Source organism: Rhea pennata, chromosome 2 (genome assembly GCF_028389875.1).
Source record: "Rhea pennata isolate bPtePen1 chromosome 2, bPtePen1.pri, whole genome shotgun sequence".
Lineage (NCBI taxonomy): Eukaryota > Metazoa > Chordata > Aves > Rheiformes > Rheidae > Rhea > Rhea pennata.
This window is the reverse complement of record NC_084664.1, coordinates 137,592,019-137,608,938: the sequence shown is the minus strand read 5'-3', so window position 1 is coordinate 137,608,938 and position 16,920 is coordinate 137,592,019. Positions and strand designations below refer to the sequence as shown.

General features: G+C 35.9%; 1 protein-coding gene across 39 annotated transcripts in view; it reads left to right on the top strand.

Moving 5' to 3' along the window:
• Positions 1 to 16,920, top strand: part of RIMS2 (regulating synaptic membrane exocytosis 2) — a 459,058-nt gene that overhangs the window by 344,617 nt on the left and 97,521 nt on the right. For 9 of the 39 annotated variants that reach the window (XM_062568275.1, XM_062568276.1, XM_062568273.1 and 6 more), the window contains one exon: positions 9,661 to 9,693. The exons of 24 other annotated variants lie outside the window; for them this stretch is intronic. In XM_062568275.1, coding sequence (XP_062424259.1) covers positions 9,661 to 9,693 — 33 coding nt within the window. Of the gene's footprint in view, positions 1 to 410; positions 501 to 3,222; positions 3,235 to 9,660; positions 9,694 to 16,920 lie in introns of all 39 variants that reach the window. 6 more of the 39 variants (XM_062568274.1, XM_062568286.1, XM_062568264.1 and 3 more) reach the window with 4 other exon arrangements.

Here is a 16,920-nt window from a genome sequence, read left to right as displayed (position 1 = left end):
AATTATAGCTTTGCAAAGCCTTTTTTACTAATATGTTTTTGATGAATGTTTTTTAATTCACAGAGATACAAAAATGTTGTAGGAATCTATATATAACATCACCTTTTAAAAATAGAAGAAACCTGTGTAAATAACATTATGCTTTTCAATTCAAATTGCTAAGTTTAACAGAGAGAGAAGAAGATGTTTGATCAAATACATCGGTATTATCTTGTATATAGTATGTTCTGTTCTGTATTTGTGCTATTGACTAATTCTTTTCATCACAAACCTTGAAATTAAAGAACTAAACTAAATTTTTGCCATGGTAATGATAGTTTATTTGTTTACATCAAGTTGTCCCAAATGATACTAGGTGTATTATTAACAAAAGTTACATAATATTTCTGATTTTTTTTGGTTTATGCTAGAAGTTACATGGGAGGACCAGCAGAAAAAGGTGAATGGTACAATAACTGATGACAAACCATTGCCGAAAAAGAAACACCATTCTGAGCCAGGTTTGTCAGGGTTTGGAAAACCACCTGAAAGCATGAGACTATAAAAACACATTTCATGCTTTTGTAATGCGTGTGTGCTTGATGTATCTTATTTTTTTTCACTTTGGTGTGAAATTTCTAGTATGTAGAGAACATTTAGATTAGTGTTGTATACAATTTTGTTTTAGACTAGCAAAAATAGACCTGCTTTTGTAAGCAATTGTGATAGAATGCACATGCATTAGAAAAGAAGTATTTTGGCTTAATATTAGACTTAGCTTGCTTTTTAGTTTGAATTTTGTTTTGATTTATTTATGTGTGCAAGCCTCAGAACTCCAAGTATGAGTTACGCCGAATCCTATTTAGCTGATCAAACCAGGATATATACTGCATGTATCACGGGAAAATCATCTTCCAAAACTTGAATCTGAAACCTTCTTACACCTTTACACACAGCACAAAAATCAGTCTGACATCATTTTTAGTATGAGCTGCTTTTTATATCTCTATAAATCTAGAGTTCTGAAATCTAAATGAATCCTTCCTCTCTCCTGTACGTGAATGAATTTCTTCTTAAACTAAAAACTATCGCAAAACTTCTTCCACCTCAGCTGTAAAGTCCAGTTCTTTTTCTTCGTTATTATAAATGTATAGCAACAACAAGCAAACCAAATAATAATAAAAACAGTATTCTTCTGTCCATCAGACAGTGAAACATATTAGTCACATTACTTAAATCACTTGCAAAAAAACTTGGGACATCAGGATGATCAACACTGTGTAAGGAATAGAGTAGAGCAGAGAAGAGCAGAATGTTTTTGTTTGCAGGCTTCATGCTGGATAGGAATTTTTCAGTTACAAGAATATTTAGGTATGGTTTTGGGACATGAAGCTGCACATCTCCTTTTCCTTTGGCTGTATTAGTTGTCTCACGGTTTCTAGTAATAAATCTTTTTCCTGCTCACTCAAGTAGAAATTTATATGGTCAGCCATATGTGCCACCTTCTAAATTAGTGCTGTAATCTCCAGTTTTAGGCTCACCTATGAGCTGACAATATCTAAGTTCCTTACTGAAGCTAAACTACTGTACAGCTTGAAGTGCACAAGTCAGGACTGAAGAGGGGCAGCAAAATCCAGACTGACTGTAATTTAGGAATTAGGGAACATAGGCCAGACCTGCAATTGAATTCCTTGTTCCCTGGCTTTTGCATACATTAGAGGAAGTTACAGGATAAAACAAGTAGTGCTCCTAAGCACCAGGATCAGTGTAAGTGTTCCGTCTGTTCCAGCTGAGTGGCTTAACTACTGCACTACAAGTTCAGACAACTATGTGTGCATATCTTTGCTGTTGCCTTCACAGGACCAGTTCAGCAGAATTGTGCCTCTACCTAGAGTTTTCTCTTACATGATAGCTAGGTACGATCATCATCTCCATCTCCCAGCTGAGATGGGCTTAAAACTGTGGTGCTCTATTGTCTGTAGGCCACTAGCACATCCATAGTTACTAGCAAAACTTGGTGGGGCCACCTTTCCCGTTTTTACAAGAGGCAGCCGTATTTTGTAAGGTGCCTACTCTCAGCACATTCTACATTTTTCAACATGAGTGAAATCTTACAAGACAAGAAAATAGGTGCCAATAATGAAATGGGAAACATATAGACAATAAGAGGTTGTCATTTTGGGAAACATTCTTTAAATCAGAACAATGTTTATCTGATTTCTATCTATTCTTTCCTCAGGAACAGTACCACTGATCTCCAGCTCTACAGAGAATACACAGAGTTGGTTTGGAAAGCTATAGTCACAGTCGGCAGACCCTAGAATAGACAGAGTTGATTAAAAGGTTTTGTTCTGCGCTCCACAGACCTAGGCTTTTCTGTGAAGGCTGATTTTGGGTCCAAGCTTAAAATCTGCTCTAATTGACATTAGCGGTAACGTCTGCCATGGTACATACATGGGCAGTGACAGCTGATGCAGAAAGATGCGAAGTGGTTCTGAGCACTCTGAACATCAAAAAGGGTGCAGCTATATTAGCTTGACGCTTTTCCAAACTGAGAGTCAGTGTTTGTCAAAAGCACTAAGTATTAAAGGGGCAGGAGAAGCTGAGGAATGCCAGAGTGACAAATCCATGCTGCTTCCAGGAGTTGCATTTTTTTGCCTGCTCTGCATGGTACACTGCTGTCCCCTGTAGACATCCCTATATAAGTACAAACACTTAGTATCTTCATTTCTGAAGCACAGCAGAGTCAAAACAATAGAGGGGAGACGCCACAACGCTGTACTCACCCTGGACGCTGAGATACGTTGGCTCTCTGTTTCTAATCTGCCAGTAATGCAGCATGGCTGAATCTATATAAAGAAGGTTCAGATGCCTTGAAACTTTCTGATATGGGCTTTACCTTTTGCACAGGATTATGTTTGCTGTCATCAGAGAATGCTCTAAGTGTTGTATTTGCACAGAAAATAACAAGGAAATACTAGCACAGCTCATTCCTTGGCTCCGCTTGGCAGTCTATGGAGAGAAGCAGGGAGGGATACAGGCACTTCATGTTGCTGTTGCCCTAATTTTATGGCCTTTTCATGCAAAAGATTTTCTGCTATAGCCTGCTTTGTAAACTTATAATTTTTAAGTTCAGTTTGTCTTTTAAGAATATAACCTAACCTGTCACATGGACAAGCCTGTGACAGTATTACAGCTAACCAAGTCTGTGAGAAAAATTCAATACTGATTACATACATTGAGTGAAGACTGAAGGTTGAGTGAGACAGTGCAAGCAAATTCTAGATAAAATCATAAATAAATCATAAAAATAATTCCAAGTAACAAGAAAAATAATACTACTGTTTCATGTGAAGCATTAAACTCAAGGTATATATATGACTAGAACTGAGATTAGCAAATTTCTTTGAGGACAATTCAAGGTCATTAAATACACAGTAAAATGTTTCTTATGGTTCAGGCTTTACCATGGAAGAAGATGATAAAATTCCTAAGTTAAATCTCTAAGTTAGAGGGCAATTTGCAAAACTATTATTCAGTAAATTACAAAGAGTCGATTGTATTTATGCAAATGTTTTGAAGGATAGGAAGGACAAAATTGCAGAATCACAGATAAGCTACACATCAAAATTCAAGCCGTGGGTAGTGTGTGCCCTTCCTTTGGCCAATGTCAGCTCTGAGATTGCTGCTGTCTCAATACACCACGGAGTCAGAGAGCTTGTGGAATACTTATTTGTTGCTACCAAAACTGCTGAACATTTAGTACTTTAAACTCCCCTGCTTTTGAGCTGTAATAGATGATGTATGAAGGAAAGAGAATAAAGCTCTAGTCCTTTACTCATATTGCCCTGGTCAGTGAAGAAAAAAAAAAAGGTAGTGTGCAAGCATTTTAACATTTTTATACATGTTGTCTTAAGAAAACAAGTTGGAAAATGAGTAAGCTATGGGTAGAGAAGAAGGGTCCTGTACAGAGATTGGGCAAGATTCTGTTTCTCTTAAGTTAGCAGTTATTTTCATCTACTATCATCGGTAGTCTTTCCTGAACCCAACAGGTTTATTAAAGGAGAAAACACATAGTTTAGGCCGTCAAGGAAGGGATACTCATTTATGTTTCATTTCAATTGTTTTTGAAGTATATGACTTGTCTGACTATGCAAAGTTTGAAAGCTGATTGCATCCTAGCAAACTGTATCTGCATCCATAGCTATTATAGGTGATGCAGGAACTACCCGCATGAGATAATGAAACACTACTGTTTCCCCCCTGTTTTTCAAAGTTGGGGCCAGCAGATTTGATGGTTATTATCTGGTTGCCTGGATGGTTTCATTATTATTGCCTGTTGAGAAGATTGCAGTGTTATCAAATATGCAGCCCTTGCTCCAGACACTTAAGTCTCTAACCAACAGTTGAAGAATACAACCATGGAAAAGTGCTGATATATATTTTAATATGATTGACCAAAAGGAGACAGATTAGTTGAAATGGATTTATACACCTCAGGGTAGAATGAAAGAAAATGAATAATAATTCTGTGTAATAATTTGGAGGAAAGCAGGATTTCTTTAAAATGGTACTAAAGTTTTAAAGGAATCGTAACAATGGTAAGTTAAACATGAAAGACAAAGGTTACAAAGGTTAGATGCTTACAAATGGTGAGTATTTTATATATACTGATTGGCTTCCAATTTGAGAGGAGTAGTGGGTGGTTGCATACATGAAACATCCTTTTTTCTGGGTGGGAACAATCCTTAACTGTATACAGAAAAGGTCTTTCATAAATAATTTTTAATATGACTATAGTTTTATAGTTTATGTGTCTTGCCATGGCATCAGTTGAAGTAGTAAACCGCAGTTTAAAGGAGAGGTGGTTATTTTTAAAAAAGTTTTTAGTCACAGTCAAAAATATGATAGATGGAAAATATGAAAGAATGAGAAGAAATTTGCCTTACCAGAATCTTAACCTAAACTTGTCTGTATAAAATTATCCTCTTGTGAAAAGGAGAGGTGAGGAGCAGAGCAAGTCAGTGTGTCATTGCTGAAGGGGAAAAGTGAGTGGGCAATAGAACAGTTTTCGAAAGCAATGGATGGGGAAAGAGGAAAAGTCCATGGCACTGATGCAAGGCTCAGAGTACTGTGGTAGTGCTAGGGAGAAGTTATGAAAAAGGATCTTACTAAGATACCATGGGGCCTGAAAGGCAGTGAAGTGAATAAAATCTATGGAAAGAGCTACATGATACATGCCATGTTGAATCTATGAGGATAATTTAAGCCATGACTAATAAGAAGTGATCTGGATTGACTGTTTGGCATGAATAATTGGTTTGTTGAAAACCCGTGAGTGCTTCCACACTTATTAGGTACTCTCCTTGCAGTTAGCAAGTGGTGAATTCAAAAGGGGTACTCCTCTTATGCTTTTATTTATTTTGAAATTTACTTTGATTTCTTCCTATACCATTTTGATTGTCAGTACACTTCATCTGTACCAAAGGAAACAACTGAATTCAAGAGATAGAGATTACTTATAATTGAAAAGGGTCTCTATGTGGACAGGAATTGCAGTACAGATGTGAGTGGAGCACAGACATAGTCAAATACTGTTCTTCAGGGTCTCCGCCAAATTGCCTGAAGTCAGGAAGGAGTTCACTGTCATTTACAAGAAGTCACAAATAACGAGGTGACCTGAAAATGCCTAGCAAACCACATACCTTTTTGTGCATAGATTTTTACTATTCTTTGTGTTTCAGAAATAGTTCATCCTACCTACTTTCATCTCTTGGACAACCTGGGCAACCTCACTCTGTAGGTGGTACAACATACTGACACAGCTAGAAGGAGACTAGATTTAGAATGGGAAGATATTTGATTTAAGATAGCTAGTATCTGTCCTTTATTGATGATAGAGGGAGTGTTGGAATTGAATGCTGTTTTGAATTAGAGTTGATGTTTGGTTACCTAGTTACCTAAGTCAGCTAACTTCTTAGTGAGATTTCTTTATTTTCTGTTCAGGCTTTATGATATGTCTAATCCAACATGTAACTGTTACATTAATATTTTTACATTAACATTAATATATCTCACAGGTTCCATGTTCTTACTAGCTTTACCTAGCATATATTATTTAGTTAAAAAATAAAATATATTACTTCTGTCTTCCCTGTAAGTTTATTCTGTATCCTAATCCTCTGCTTATATTTTTGAGAAAAAAGTTGATGCCTGTCTAGTGTGCAGCTGTGACTGTGTTTGTCTGAATTTACACTTTAAGATCACTCCTTCAACTCGTAGGGAATAACCTTTAAAAAAAACGGAAGTGTGAGTGAGCTCTGTACCTACAGGAAGGGCAGACGTGATCTAATGCTGTTGAAGAAGATTATGGAATACTGATTTTGTTCACACTTTAATATAGTCAAGTACTTAGCCATTCATTCTAAATCTTCTTTCAGTGATTATTTCTGCTCTTAACTATTTTGCTGTCTTCTGTTCCTCTCTTATCTCTATCCTTAGCAGTTCAGAGACTGAAAGGTTAATGTTGCCTATTTGATTGGGTTTTTGCATGCCTTATTGTGTGAAGTGTGTCAGAAAATGAAGCTTTCTAAATCTGGAAACCACCGGAATATAAGAGGTCTTAAACACAGTAAAACATCTTTATTTTTAAGGAACAAAGAAAATTGAAATTAAGAAAAGCCTTGGGATAAAAAAAAGTAACTTACACGGCTCTGGCCGGTGCAACCCTGTGTGGGTTGTGTTTGCTATGTTAAGTTTCAGGTATGGCTGTTCATATATTAAGTTCCTAAATACTTCTCTTTAATAACTGGCATTACAGACAATGAAAGTCTCTGTGTGAAAGCATGTTAAAATGTTGGGCATGTCTTTTGTTTTATTGAGACCTGTAGTGCAATGGTTTTCATTTACTTTGTGAGTTTGTTCATTGAGAGAGTCTCACTTGTCTCTAAACCTGTGGATAATACCCTCACACGTGCCGCTCTCCTGCGTCGGGAGGAAACTTTGCTAGTTCCGCAAGAAAGCAGTGACTATGCAAAGGCAGACTGCCTATTGACATGATGTAAATTTAATAAGAATTTTATGCCATGATATTGTTCTCAGATTTTAATACATTTCTATCAACGAAGATTTGATTTAGTAGATTAAAAGCTACGGAGATGGAGAGTTTTAAAACTCTATTGTTTAGGAGGTATGGCATGGTGTTGTAGTCAGGAGATTGATAATATAAATGCTATTGTGTCTAAATTAATAGGGCTGTTAGTGCCCTATTGTGTTGTTCTTATCAACAATAATTGAAAGAAGTTGGTGTATTACTGTGCAAAAAATTCTACTGAGTAAATCATTAATATTTGCAACAATTAATATAAAAAATATTAGAAGCAGCAGATAATGTGAGATGAGATATCAACTGAACTAGTATCCACAGTGAGAAAATACCTATTATCTTTTATTTCTCCCTCTGGGTTGTATTAAAATTATTCTTCTGATTTTTTTTTTTAAATAATTGAAAACATTTTGTTTTGGTCTCTGATAAGTAAACAGTTTTTTTCATAACAAATACTTTGCATGATGACTTTTAAAAATGCAGTTTGTAAAACATTGCTACAGGGGATGGATATGCAGCCAAATACTGGTCATCCTTGTGTCCGTGCTAACCCCTGCTGACCTTTCTGGAACTCCTTTTGGTTGGTTGCATTGCTGTATCCTGGGCCTATTCCTTACTTGGGAATAACATTATTTCATACATCCTTTGACTACTTCTAAAGCAGGATCTGTCTTAATGCAAGTATATGTCTCAAAGCAATGCATACTTACTCATGTTAAAAATAATAAATATAAGCAAGTCGTGACAGAGACTTTCTCATGACTTCTTTGGAGTAGGGCTACAAGTCAGTAGTAGCAATATTGTCTTCAGTATTATAGATATATAATAAACGTTTTTGTAAAGTTTAAGTACTTTATCTGGGTCTTTGGTGATATTAACAGTGATTTATTTATTTAACAGTTATAGCAATTATAGCCACACTGTATTAATATAGGCTATATAACACCAAGGAAAAGTCAATCTTTGCATTTATATTTTTGTATTTCATGCTACAGGTTCATTGTACTTGCCCAGATAAAAAGATGTTTATACACAATTACTTTTGTAAAAATATGTGAACACGTAACATCCTTTGTCAAAGCTGTCATATATATTTCTTTTATATAGCACTTAGCTGTGTTTATTCTATTAGAAATTTGATTGCCTAAAAATGCATTCTGAATATGTTTATTGCAAGTTGTTTGTTTTCTTGCTTTACAACAAAGTCTTGGCATTTGACAGTAGATGAAAATTATAATCTGCCAGCTATAGAATAAAATAGTTTAACCATAACAGTGGCTATCAGTGGAAATTTAGTGTTGTCTTTAATATAATTTTATTGATTTATATTCCTTATTCTGATTTTGAATTTTTCAGTGTTGTCTTGAGATGCACATGGCTGTAAAACATGTGGATAAGATTATAGCATATTTTTGTAATGTCCAAACTTTTTTGGAATTCTTAATATGGTATCTGCAGTATTAATGAATTATGAGCAATGTTTAATGACTCACTAGAAGACTGCAAGCAGAAATCAGATTAGAGCTCATAGATAAATAGATTTATTTTTTTTTTCTTTTTAATTCTGATACCTTTTGGAAGAGTGCATTTGTTTTGCTAATATTGGTAGCTTCACAGATCTTTGTAATTATTACTTCATTTCAAGATGAATTCCTCCATTCTTTTGCTACAAATAGATGTTCAGTACAGAAAGTGACACTGTCCCTCAGATCTTCTCCATGTCTGAAATGGCAGTGTGTGTTTTGAATGTGAAGTAATAAAGAAAGTAATGAGATGATTGCTTTGAACGTTGAACTTGCATGCATTTGCTGTAACTTAGACATCTGTTGGCTGTGAGTAACATCTGGTTCTGAACAAAATATCTGCTGAATTGACTGTGAGAGTTGTACATTCCCTTTTCTCGCATTCGGTGTTCTGGTCTCGATGATACCGCTGGTGGCGGAGTGTTGCTATAATGCAGGCCTTTCCAGAGTGTGTTATGTGGATTCTGAAATTCCTCGACTTGTATATCCTTTTCCAAACAACCTGTTTCCTTTTTGTTTTCCATTTTGGATATATGAAAGCTTGGTTCAGCATAAATTAGAAAAATTAAATAAGTCAAATATCTGATAATAGTGCACTTCCCAATGGTGACTTTAAACTGGATGTTCATTAATAAAAAGAAAAAAAGTGATGCTTGCATTCAAGTAGATAACATTTCAAAAAGTTGAATAGTCATGAACAGAAGTGTATCCGCTAGTTAACATACGTTTTACTATCCAGGTTTTTCTTCAGCTCCATTCCAAGGATTGACTTTGCTGTCAGTTTTAACATTTGTTATTTCTTCAGCTCTTATACTAACCCTGTCTTTACTCTTCTTTTTCAACAACAGTAGTTTAACTACTTCTTCTTCAGCTTTCTTCTTCCTTCTGGTGTCTGTGGGTTTTCCCCCCCCTCATTTACTAACTCTGCACTGCAGACTTCTCTCTAAGACAATTTTGGGCCCTTTCCCTCAGTGTCAGTTGTAGCCTTCTGAATACATCCTCTCACGCCCATCTCCTTTGTCTATGTCTGTCCATTACACGGTGTGATCCCAGAAGAAGCGGAATCACCAAGGAGAAGAAACTCAGGTCTGTCTCTTCTACTGCTTTTCTCTGTGTTATTTTTTCATTTTACCTTTCCTATAGATTTTATCATAGCTCACCTCACATACTTTTCACTCTCTTTCCCCCTCACTATATTTAAATGAATCATGAGGATTTAATTGTAGATAGAATGTTTATGCAATTTTTATTACCTGTAAGCTATGTATTCTACAAAAAGTAAGTGTTAAAAGCTAACTGATGATACATGCATTATATCTTATCTTAAGACTTTAAACCGATTAGGCTTCTCTCATCTCAGTGCTTATTTCCCATCTCCATTATCTGTGTATTAGCCTCTAAGCTTCCAACTAGCACATGCAAACAGTCTATAATCTGTTTTATCATCACATCTGACAACTACAATAGAAATTATGAAAACAGATATAACAATCTATTTTTCACCGTAGGGAGGATATAATTTGATAACTGAATAATTTCATTAATGCCATTTCATGCACAGGAATCTCAAGCTTAGCTGCACTGAACAAAAGACTGAGATTAGAGGTAGAAATGTTAGTGATCAGAAACTATCCTCTCATGCTAAAAAGTGTAAAACATAAGGGTGTGATGACAAATGACAGAGAAGTCAAAACATTAAAGGAGATCTGATTTATCATGTTGTTCATGGCTTATCTTTTTTTTTATTGTGTTTCACTCTTTTTTTAATTTTCGTCTTTCATTTCAGTTTTCAGTCTGCCATTTTACTGATTTGTCATTTAATTATTGAGTTTTGTCCAAGGACCTAGACACTTTCATTTCTTCTACTGGCACAGAACAAGGCATTCTTAGCACTGAAAATACAGTAGTTGTTCATGCTTGCCCTGCTTGTTCAATCATGTGTGTCAGAACAACAAAGAAATCCCCCGTATATATTTAAAAGCTTTACCGTTCTTATTTCAAAGCTGTGGTATATTCTCTGTACCTCTGTGACTGTCCCAGCAAATTAAAGAAGGAATTTGGATGCCATTTAGCTTCTAAAAGCTGAAGTAGTCTATGTTGTTCTTTAGGCCATTAAACTTAGGTAGTATTTGGTCAAATGTTTTTGTATTTCCTCTGCTAGGGCTGGCTCTTTCAGAACTCGGTATCTTTGTTACTGCTCTTGTCATAATCCCCTAGAGTCAGAGATTATCTTTATGGACCCCTGCAGATGGTACTTTTACCTTGATGTCTTCATATTTCACACGTTCCACTTGGAGGCACTCTGACCAACTGCAAGCATAGCTAAAAGCAAGGATGGCATTTCAAAGGAACACATTCCATTCTTCAGAAAGAAACTGGGAACTAAGATTATCTCTTTACAGGTTTCCATGGGAAATGCTTTTCACAGTAATTGCCATGCTACCAAACATGTACATAAAGGATTAGCAATAGATTTTAGGTGTTAAAAGACCAAGAAAGATTGTGATGTTAGATATCTCAATATGAAAATATTATTATAAAATAAAAATACTACCAATTCTTCTCTCTGGACATTATCATCTTTTATAGCAAAAATAACAAAATTTTGTTCCTTGAGGGACATCTAGGATATTTTTAATAGAAAAACCCTATAGGAGTGCATACAAAGTTTATGCTACATATCTCAAACACAAAGATAAATTCAGAAAACTAGCAATCAGAATTATTTTGATACTGATTTTGTTATCTGGCAGCACAACACATTGATAATGATTTAATTATGATTTAACCCTCTTTTCTTGGGCAAATAAGGAGCTTAGCAATGCAGAGGTTTCACAATTTCTTTCCAAAATTGTATTTTTGAAATGATTTAAAATGTTTCATAGGAGTTAAGGATTGTTAGGAAGAAATATGCCTGTTCACTCATATGCCTGTTCATTCAGTGTGGGCAAGTGAAGTAGAACCTCACCTGCCAAAGAACCACAATCATGAAGTGGAGAAATTTCTTTTCACCAGTAATATTATTCAGACTAACCAGTTACCATTGTGCCAACAAATTGCAACTAATGCTTATTGCGGTCTTCAAGCATATGAGATACAGAAGACATTTTTCAGACTTGTAAAATTAATCTTGATCTAGATGTGAGCTGACACACAAGATCATAGATCAGGTAACTATAGACCAAAACTGGTCACTGAATCTCTATGGAAAGGCTGATTCGTGACAATTTAAGTTCAGTCAATGTACAGATAGCATAAATAATGCTAGTGAATTAATTCTGCTGTATTCTTGGATGAGAAGGGATGTAGCAACATTGCCTAGTCATTGCTGCTTTTTTTGAGTAGGTGGATTGAGCTTAGAAGATGGAGTAGCTGGACAGCTCAGTTTCTGAAGGGGAATGAAAAGCAGGGAAATAGAGATTCCAGTTCTTTCTGGGATGTATGAAGCAAGATACTTTTTTTATGAGAGTTTTTCCTAAGTTTCTTAGAGAATAAAACTCAGACAAGGCAAGGACTTTGAAATACATTTTTTTTTCTGTTAGAACTTTTTTGTGGAGTGTGATATTTCTTTGTAATAATATAGTTGATGGAGGTAAGCCTATGAAAACTAAAAATCTTATGAAAAGATTCGTGACCAAATTGGAAGAATTGGCAGCAGTGGGCAGTGGAGGGCCAAACAGTAGAAGAATCAAGTGCAAAAAAATTCTTATGATTGAGAGAATTTGGGAGTGGAAGTAGGAGAAGAAGGCACACAGCTCTTTGAAGTTGTACCATGAGAGGTTTCCCAAGAGTGAATTTACTTGCCCTTGATAAAAAGGGCATGTCATCCCCATATTTTTAGCTCAATATTATAGTGACCAATCAATGACACACTTTTCTTTAAAGACAAGGATGGCTTTAAAGACAAGGCTTTGTTTCGTTTTCATCTTTTTCATGTTAAAAAGGAATTCCTGGATAGAATTTGTAGCCTTTGAGCACAAATGTCGTTAATTGACTTGTGCATCTCTGTAGCTTTCTGTGATATTTAACTTAACAGTCAGGTTTAAAATCTCATGCTGCAGATTGTGACTGAGACATTTAAAGAGACTAAGCCTGTATTTGGCCAGCAAAGGCCACAGGAATAGTTAAGCTCTGAAATTCAGTTTAAAGGTACTTAGCATACTAATAGATGTATTATATTGGATGTCTGGGAGACTCTTTGCCCTTATTTTTCATTTTGATTAGAATTGGAATTAGAATTAAAACAAAAAAAGCTCAAATAACCATCTGAACCTTACTAGGTAAATAAGGGCTGATCTTCGGCCTGCCAAAGGAGAAACAGCTACAATATCATTGCATAGCTTAAAAATGAGAGCATAATTTTACGAGAGACAGAATGCAGTACCAGAGCATGCATATTTTTACCAGCAAAGGTTTACTAGCTGAACTTGTAATTCTCCCTAGTCTTGCATGAAAGCGCATACTCTACTGTTGTTTTTGTGTTCTTTGCTTACATCTTTCATCATATTTCTGGTTATTGAGATGCTGATGAAGATTTCTTGCATTCTTAGGACGGCTGAAAGATCTCTGTTAATAAATATTTGCTTTTCTGGAAATGGAGGCATAGTTATCATCAAGTGTTTCTGCCTGTATTTTGGAGTGGCTATATCAGAATGTGAAATATTCTGTGGTTGTGCTGTGGAGGTTATTTAGTGATGGGAAATCTGAGGAGCTTACATGCTTAATAAACAGGGCGTTGGAGAGCATAACAGTAAGATTCTGCTCAAGCTTTCATAATGACAACAGACAGCTATATTTATAACATAGCTGATCTGAATGTATTTTTATGAGAATTGAACACATCAGCCCACTGACTCCCCTGATGTTTTTCTGTTACATTTTTAAAATCCAGTTGCGTGCCATTTGGATATGGAGGATGGCTCAGAGTTCTTGGGGGAACTGAAATGGGATGTTTTAGCCAACACTAGTCTTACTGCTTCGTTAACCCCTTTTTCCTTGTGGGATCTCAGTAGTCTTCAAAGCCATCAAAATATGTGTATACCTTTGTATGAGGTAACTGGTAGGAGAAACATCATGGAGTATCCTGTAAAAATAACTTTGGAGAAGGCTCCATGGAGAAGCACACCATAAAAAACAAGGTTATATCCCTAGTTATTTTTTTAATTAACATGTTGAATAGAGAAAACACTCAGGCTTGCTTCAAAAGAGCTTTGTCCTTTGCCAGCTGAACTGATCTTTCCCCAGTGGTGAGGACCTGAGCTCACCCTGTCTGTTTATGAAGTGATGATTCTAGGGATTCGTTAGCTTTCTTGTCCGGCTCACCACACCATCTTACTCAGCTCTTTTGCTAAGCAGCACTATGTATTCTTCAAATAATCTGAAGAAATATTGCTAACATGGTTTTAAGCATTGTGATCAAAATATCTGTAATTGGCGAGAAATGTCCCCTGGCTTTCAGTCTTTGTTTAATATATCAGTCTGAAGCCAAGATGAAGAAAAAAAAGGTCAAGCAGTTCTCAAATAGAAAACAGGAATGTAAAGGCATGCTCCCCCACTAGCAGTGTGGCTTACTGAAATAATCTTCATTCTAGCATTCCCTTTTAAGGACAGTAATTGACACTTCAATCTCATTAAAACTGTAAAACAAAAACACTTAAAAATGCTTCAATTCTTATGCATAATTTTTTATTTCTTTTTCCACATTTACTTAGCTGTCAGTCATATTCTTTTCATCCAGACTGTGATGTGGATCATGCACTTCTTGGGAAGGCCTTGGCTGTTGCAGCAATGGCTTTTTTGTATTTGCCACACCTTGTCCATAAAGCCCTGGAGTGAAGTTCAGCAGCCATTTGGATCAGGCATCACCTGATGTTTCTTTAGATCTGTAGCAGTTAGGCAGTTATATTTTTCACACTGTGGACAGCCAGAATGGAAAAAAAAAGGGGGGCTAATTTCATAACCTGCAGGTCTTTCAAAATGTAAGATCTCGACAGTTTTATTAAACTAACATGTGGAACATATGCGAGTGTAGACAGTTAAGTCAAGAAGAGTGTGTGAGGAATGGCATTAGTGGCTTCTGTAGGCACCTGGGCTAATCGTCTCAGCTAGAGACTTTGCTTCTTGGAGCATTTGAATCGGTTTTGCAGTGTGTGACTAACAATTTAAGAAATTCTAGCTTTGCTGACCTAACGCCTGAAGTGGAGGTGAAAAGACCTGTTCCTGGACTACTGCAGATTTATCTGCTCATGGAGTTTTTCCATTATTGTGTAAATGAAGGAAAGCAATAGCATATACCCTGCCTGAATCAGAGTGGGAGGCATACTATAAAATACTTTTTGGAAATAGGAGGAGGTGATAGATTTTCTCCAAAGGGAACAAAATGCAGAAGTAGAATTGGAACTGAAAAGCTCTGGAAGTGGAAGGAAATGTAACCCTTTGATTGCAGGACATTTAATTGAGAAGTTTTGATATTTGATGTTAATTTTGATTGTTTCCTTTGTCTACTTTCATAAAAAATACTGTTGTAGGGTTTTGCTTTGGTATAAAATTGCATTCTTTTATTCTCATAAAGAGCATTTTAGGAAAAAGCTTTTCTATCAGGTATAGGAAGAAGCGATGTTAGTAAGAAATTTGACTACAATTGTAAAAGTAGAAGTCTTCTTAAGTGTATATTTGATTCTTTTAATTACATGATGTTTGTTAATTCCTACCACTTTGAAATGTCAGGCTCAATTTTTAATAAAGCGCTTAAGTAGAGAAGCATCTACTATTTTATGAAATGTAAGTGATCATTCTGATAGCAACGATAATGTGCACCTTATATTATTCAGTTTGAGATATTTTCATGATCTTGTAGTGATTTATTGGTGTTCAGTTTTTCCTAGACATTAAGCCTATTATCCTTTTTTTGATTTGATTACCTACCAGCTGAGGGAACCAAAACCTGTCTTTTAGTTTCAACATTCTGAATCTACACTGTTTTCTTTTAAGAGAGGATGATGAGGCCCATAATTGCTGTGAAGATTTTTGCTGATGAGAAGTCGGCTTTGTTTTCTTTGCTCAATGAATTTCTCAAGATAATTGATACTGCTCAGTTTTGCTGCTTCCCGTCCAAATTATATCTTTCTCAATTCAAACTTTCTACTCTTTCTAGCACTTCTCCAGATAGTTCTTTACAATACAACCACAATCTCCTTTTGAAGGCTCCACTGTTGCCAACTTTTCCTTTAAAAATCAAAAGAATTTGCTTGCTCTGGATATTTGTAGTAAATGTCACAGCACTTCACTTACACTTCTACAATTCAAGAATCCAGCAGAATTTTCTGCTTGCAAAGACTGTGGTATTCTTTTCTGTGAGTTAATAATATGGAAAGATTTATTTTATACCTTTTAAAGGATGAACAAGAACAAATGAAACTTAGATTTGTTTCAAGTTTCTGGGTTTTTTTGACAATATCTTCATTTAAAGATTCATGGTTGAGAAGTCCTGTGGCCCAAAAAGATGGAGAAGTGGCCTTATAAAGCATCTCAGAGAAGGAATAAAAAATATAAATTATCCTATATAATATTAATTTCAGTATTATGATGCTATTTCAGGTACAGTAAAGATTTCACCATATATATGAAATAATTCAGATATTATATCATCCTATCTCTACTCAGACTTAAAGATTTTTTAATGCTTGTTACTTCACTTTCATACATGTTGCATTGTACTGAATCAGTGGTATTGCTATAAAATAGTTTTTGCTTTAGAAGGTAATGAGACGGAGAAGCCAGTGTTGTATCCATACCTCTTACATTGGGTACTGCAATTTTAAGACCCTTTAAAAGCTTTAAAGGCAAAAACAGCTACCTCTGCTTTTCTGCCTTCTTCATAGCCCACTTATCCATAGCCTATGCAAGGACCAGAATGGTAGGTAGGATGGTAGGACAGGAGGCAAAGGGCAGTACTTACGCACTGTGTACGAAATGGAAGAGCAAAGGAGGGGGAATGGGCTGCAAGACAACCCATCTGATACCCACTGATTTCCGAAGGTGTGAGCATGGTTGTAGGCTTGTCATTTGCCATGTCCCTTCCCCATTTCCACTGGGAGATACCAGTCAAGGTGCCAACCCACCTTGCTCCTGCACAGAATGGTACGTGAATGCCAGATCCCATCAGAAGGTGGTGCATTATTTATGCTCTCTGCAGGACTGTATTTTTCTACGTTACACCTCTGCCTTGCCCTAGTAGGTTTTCTCTGTAGGTATGACTTAGTTCTCTACTTTCGTACTCTCCTATAAACTGGTACTTCTTTAAAATGTAACATC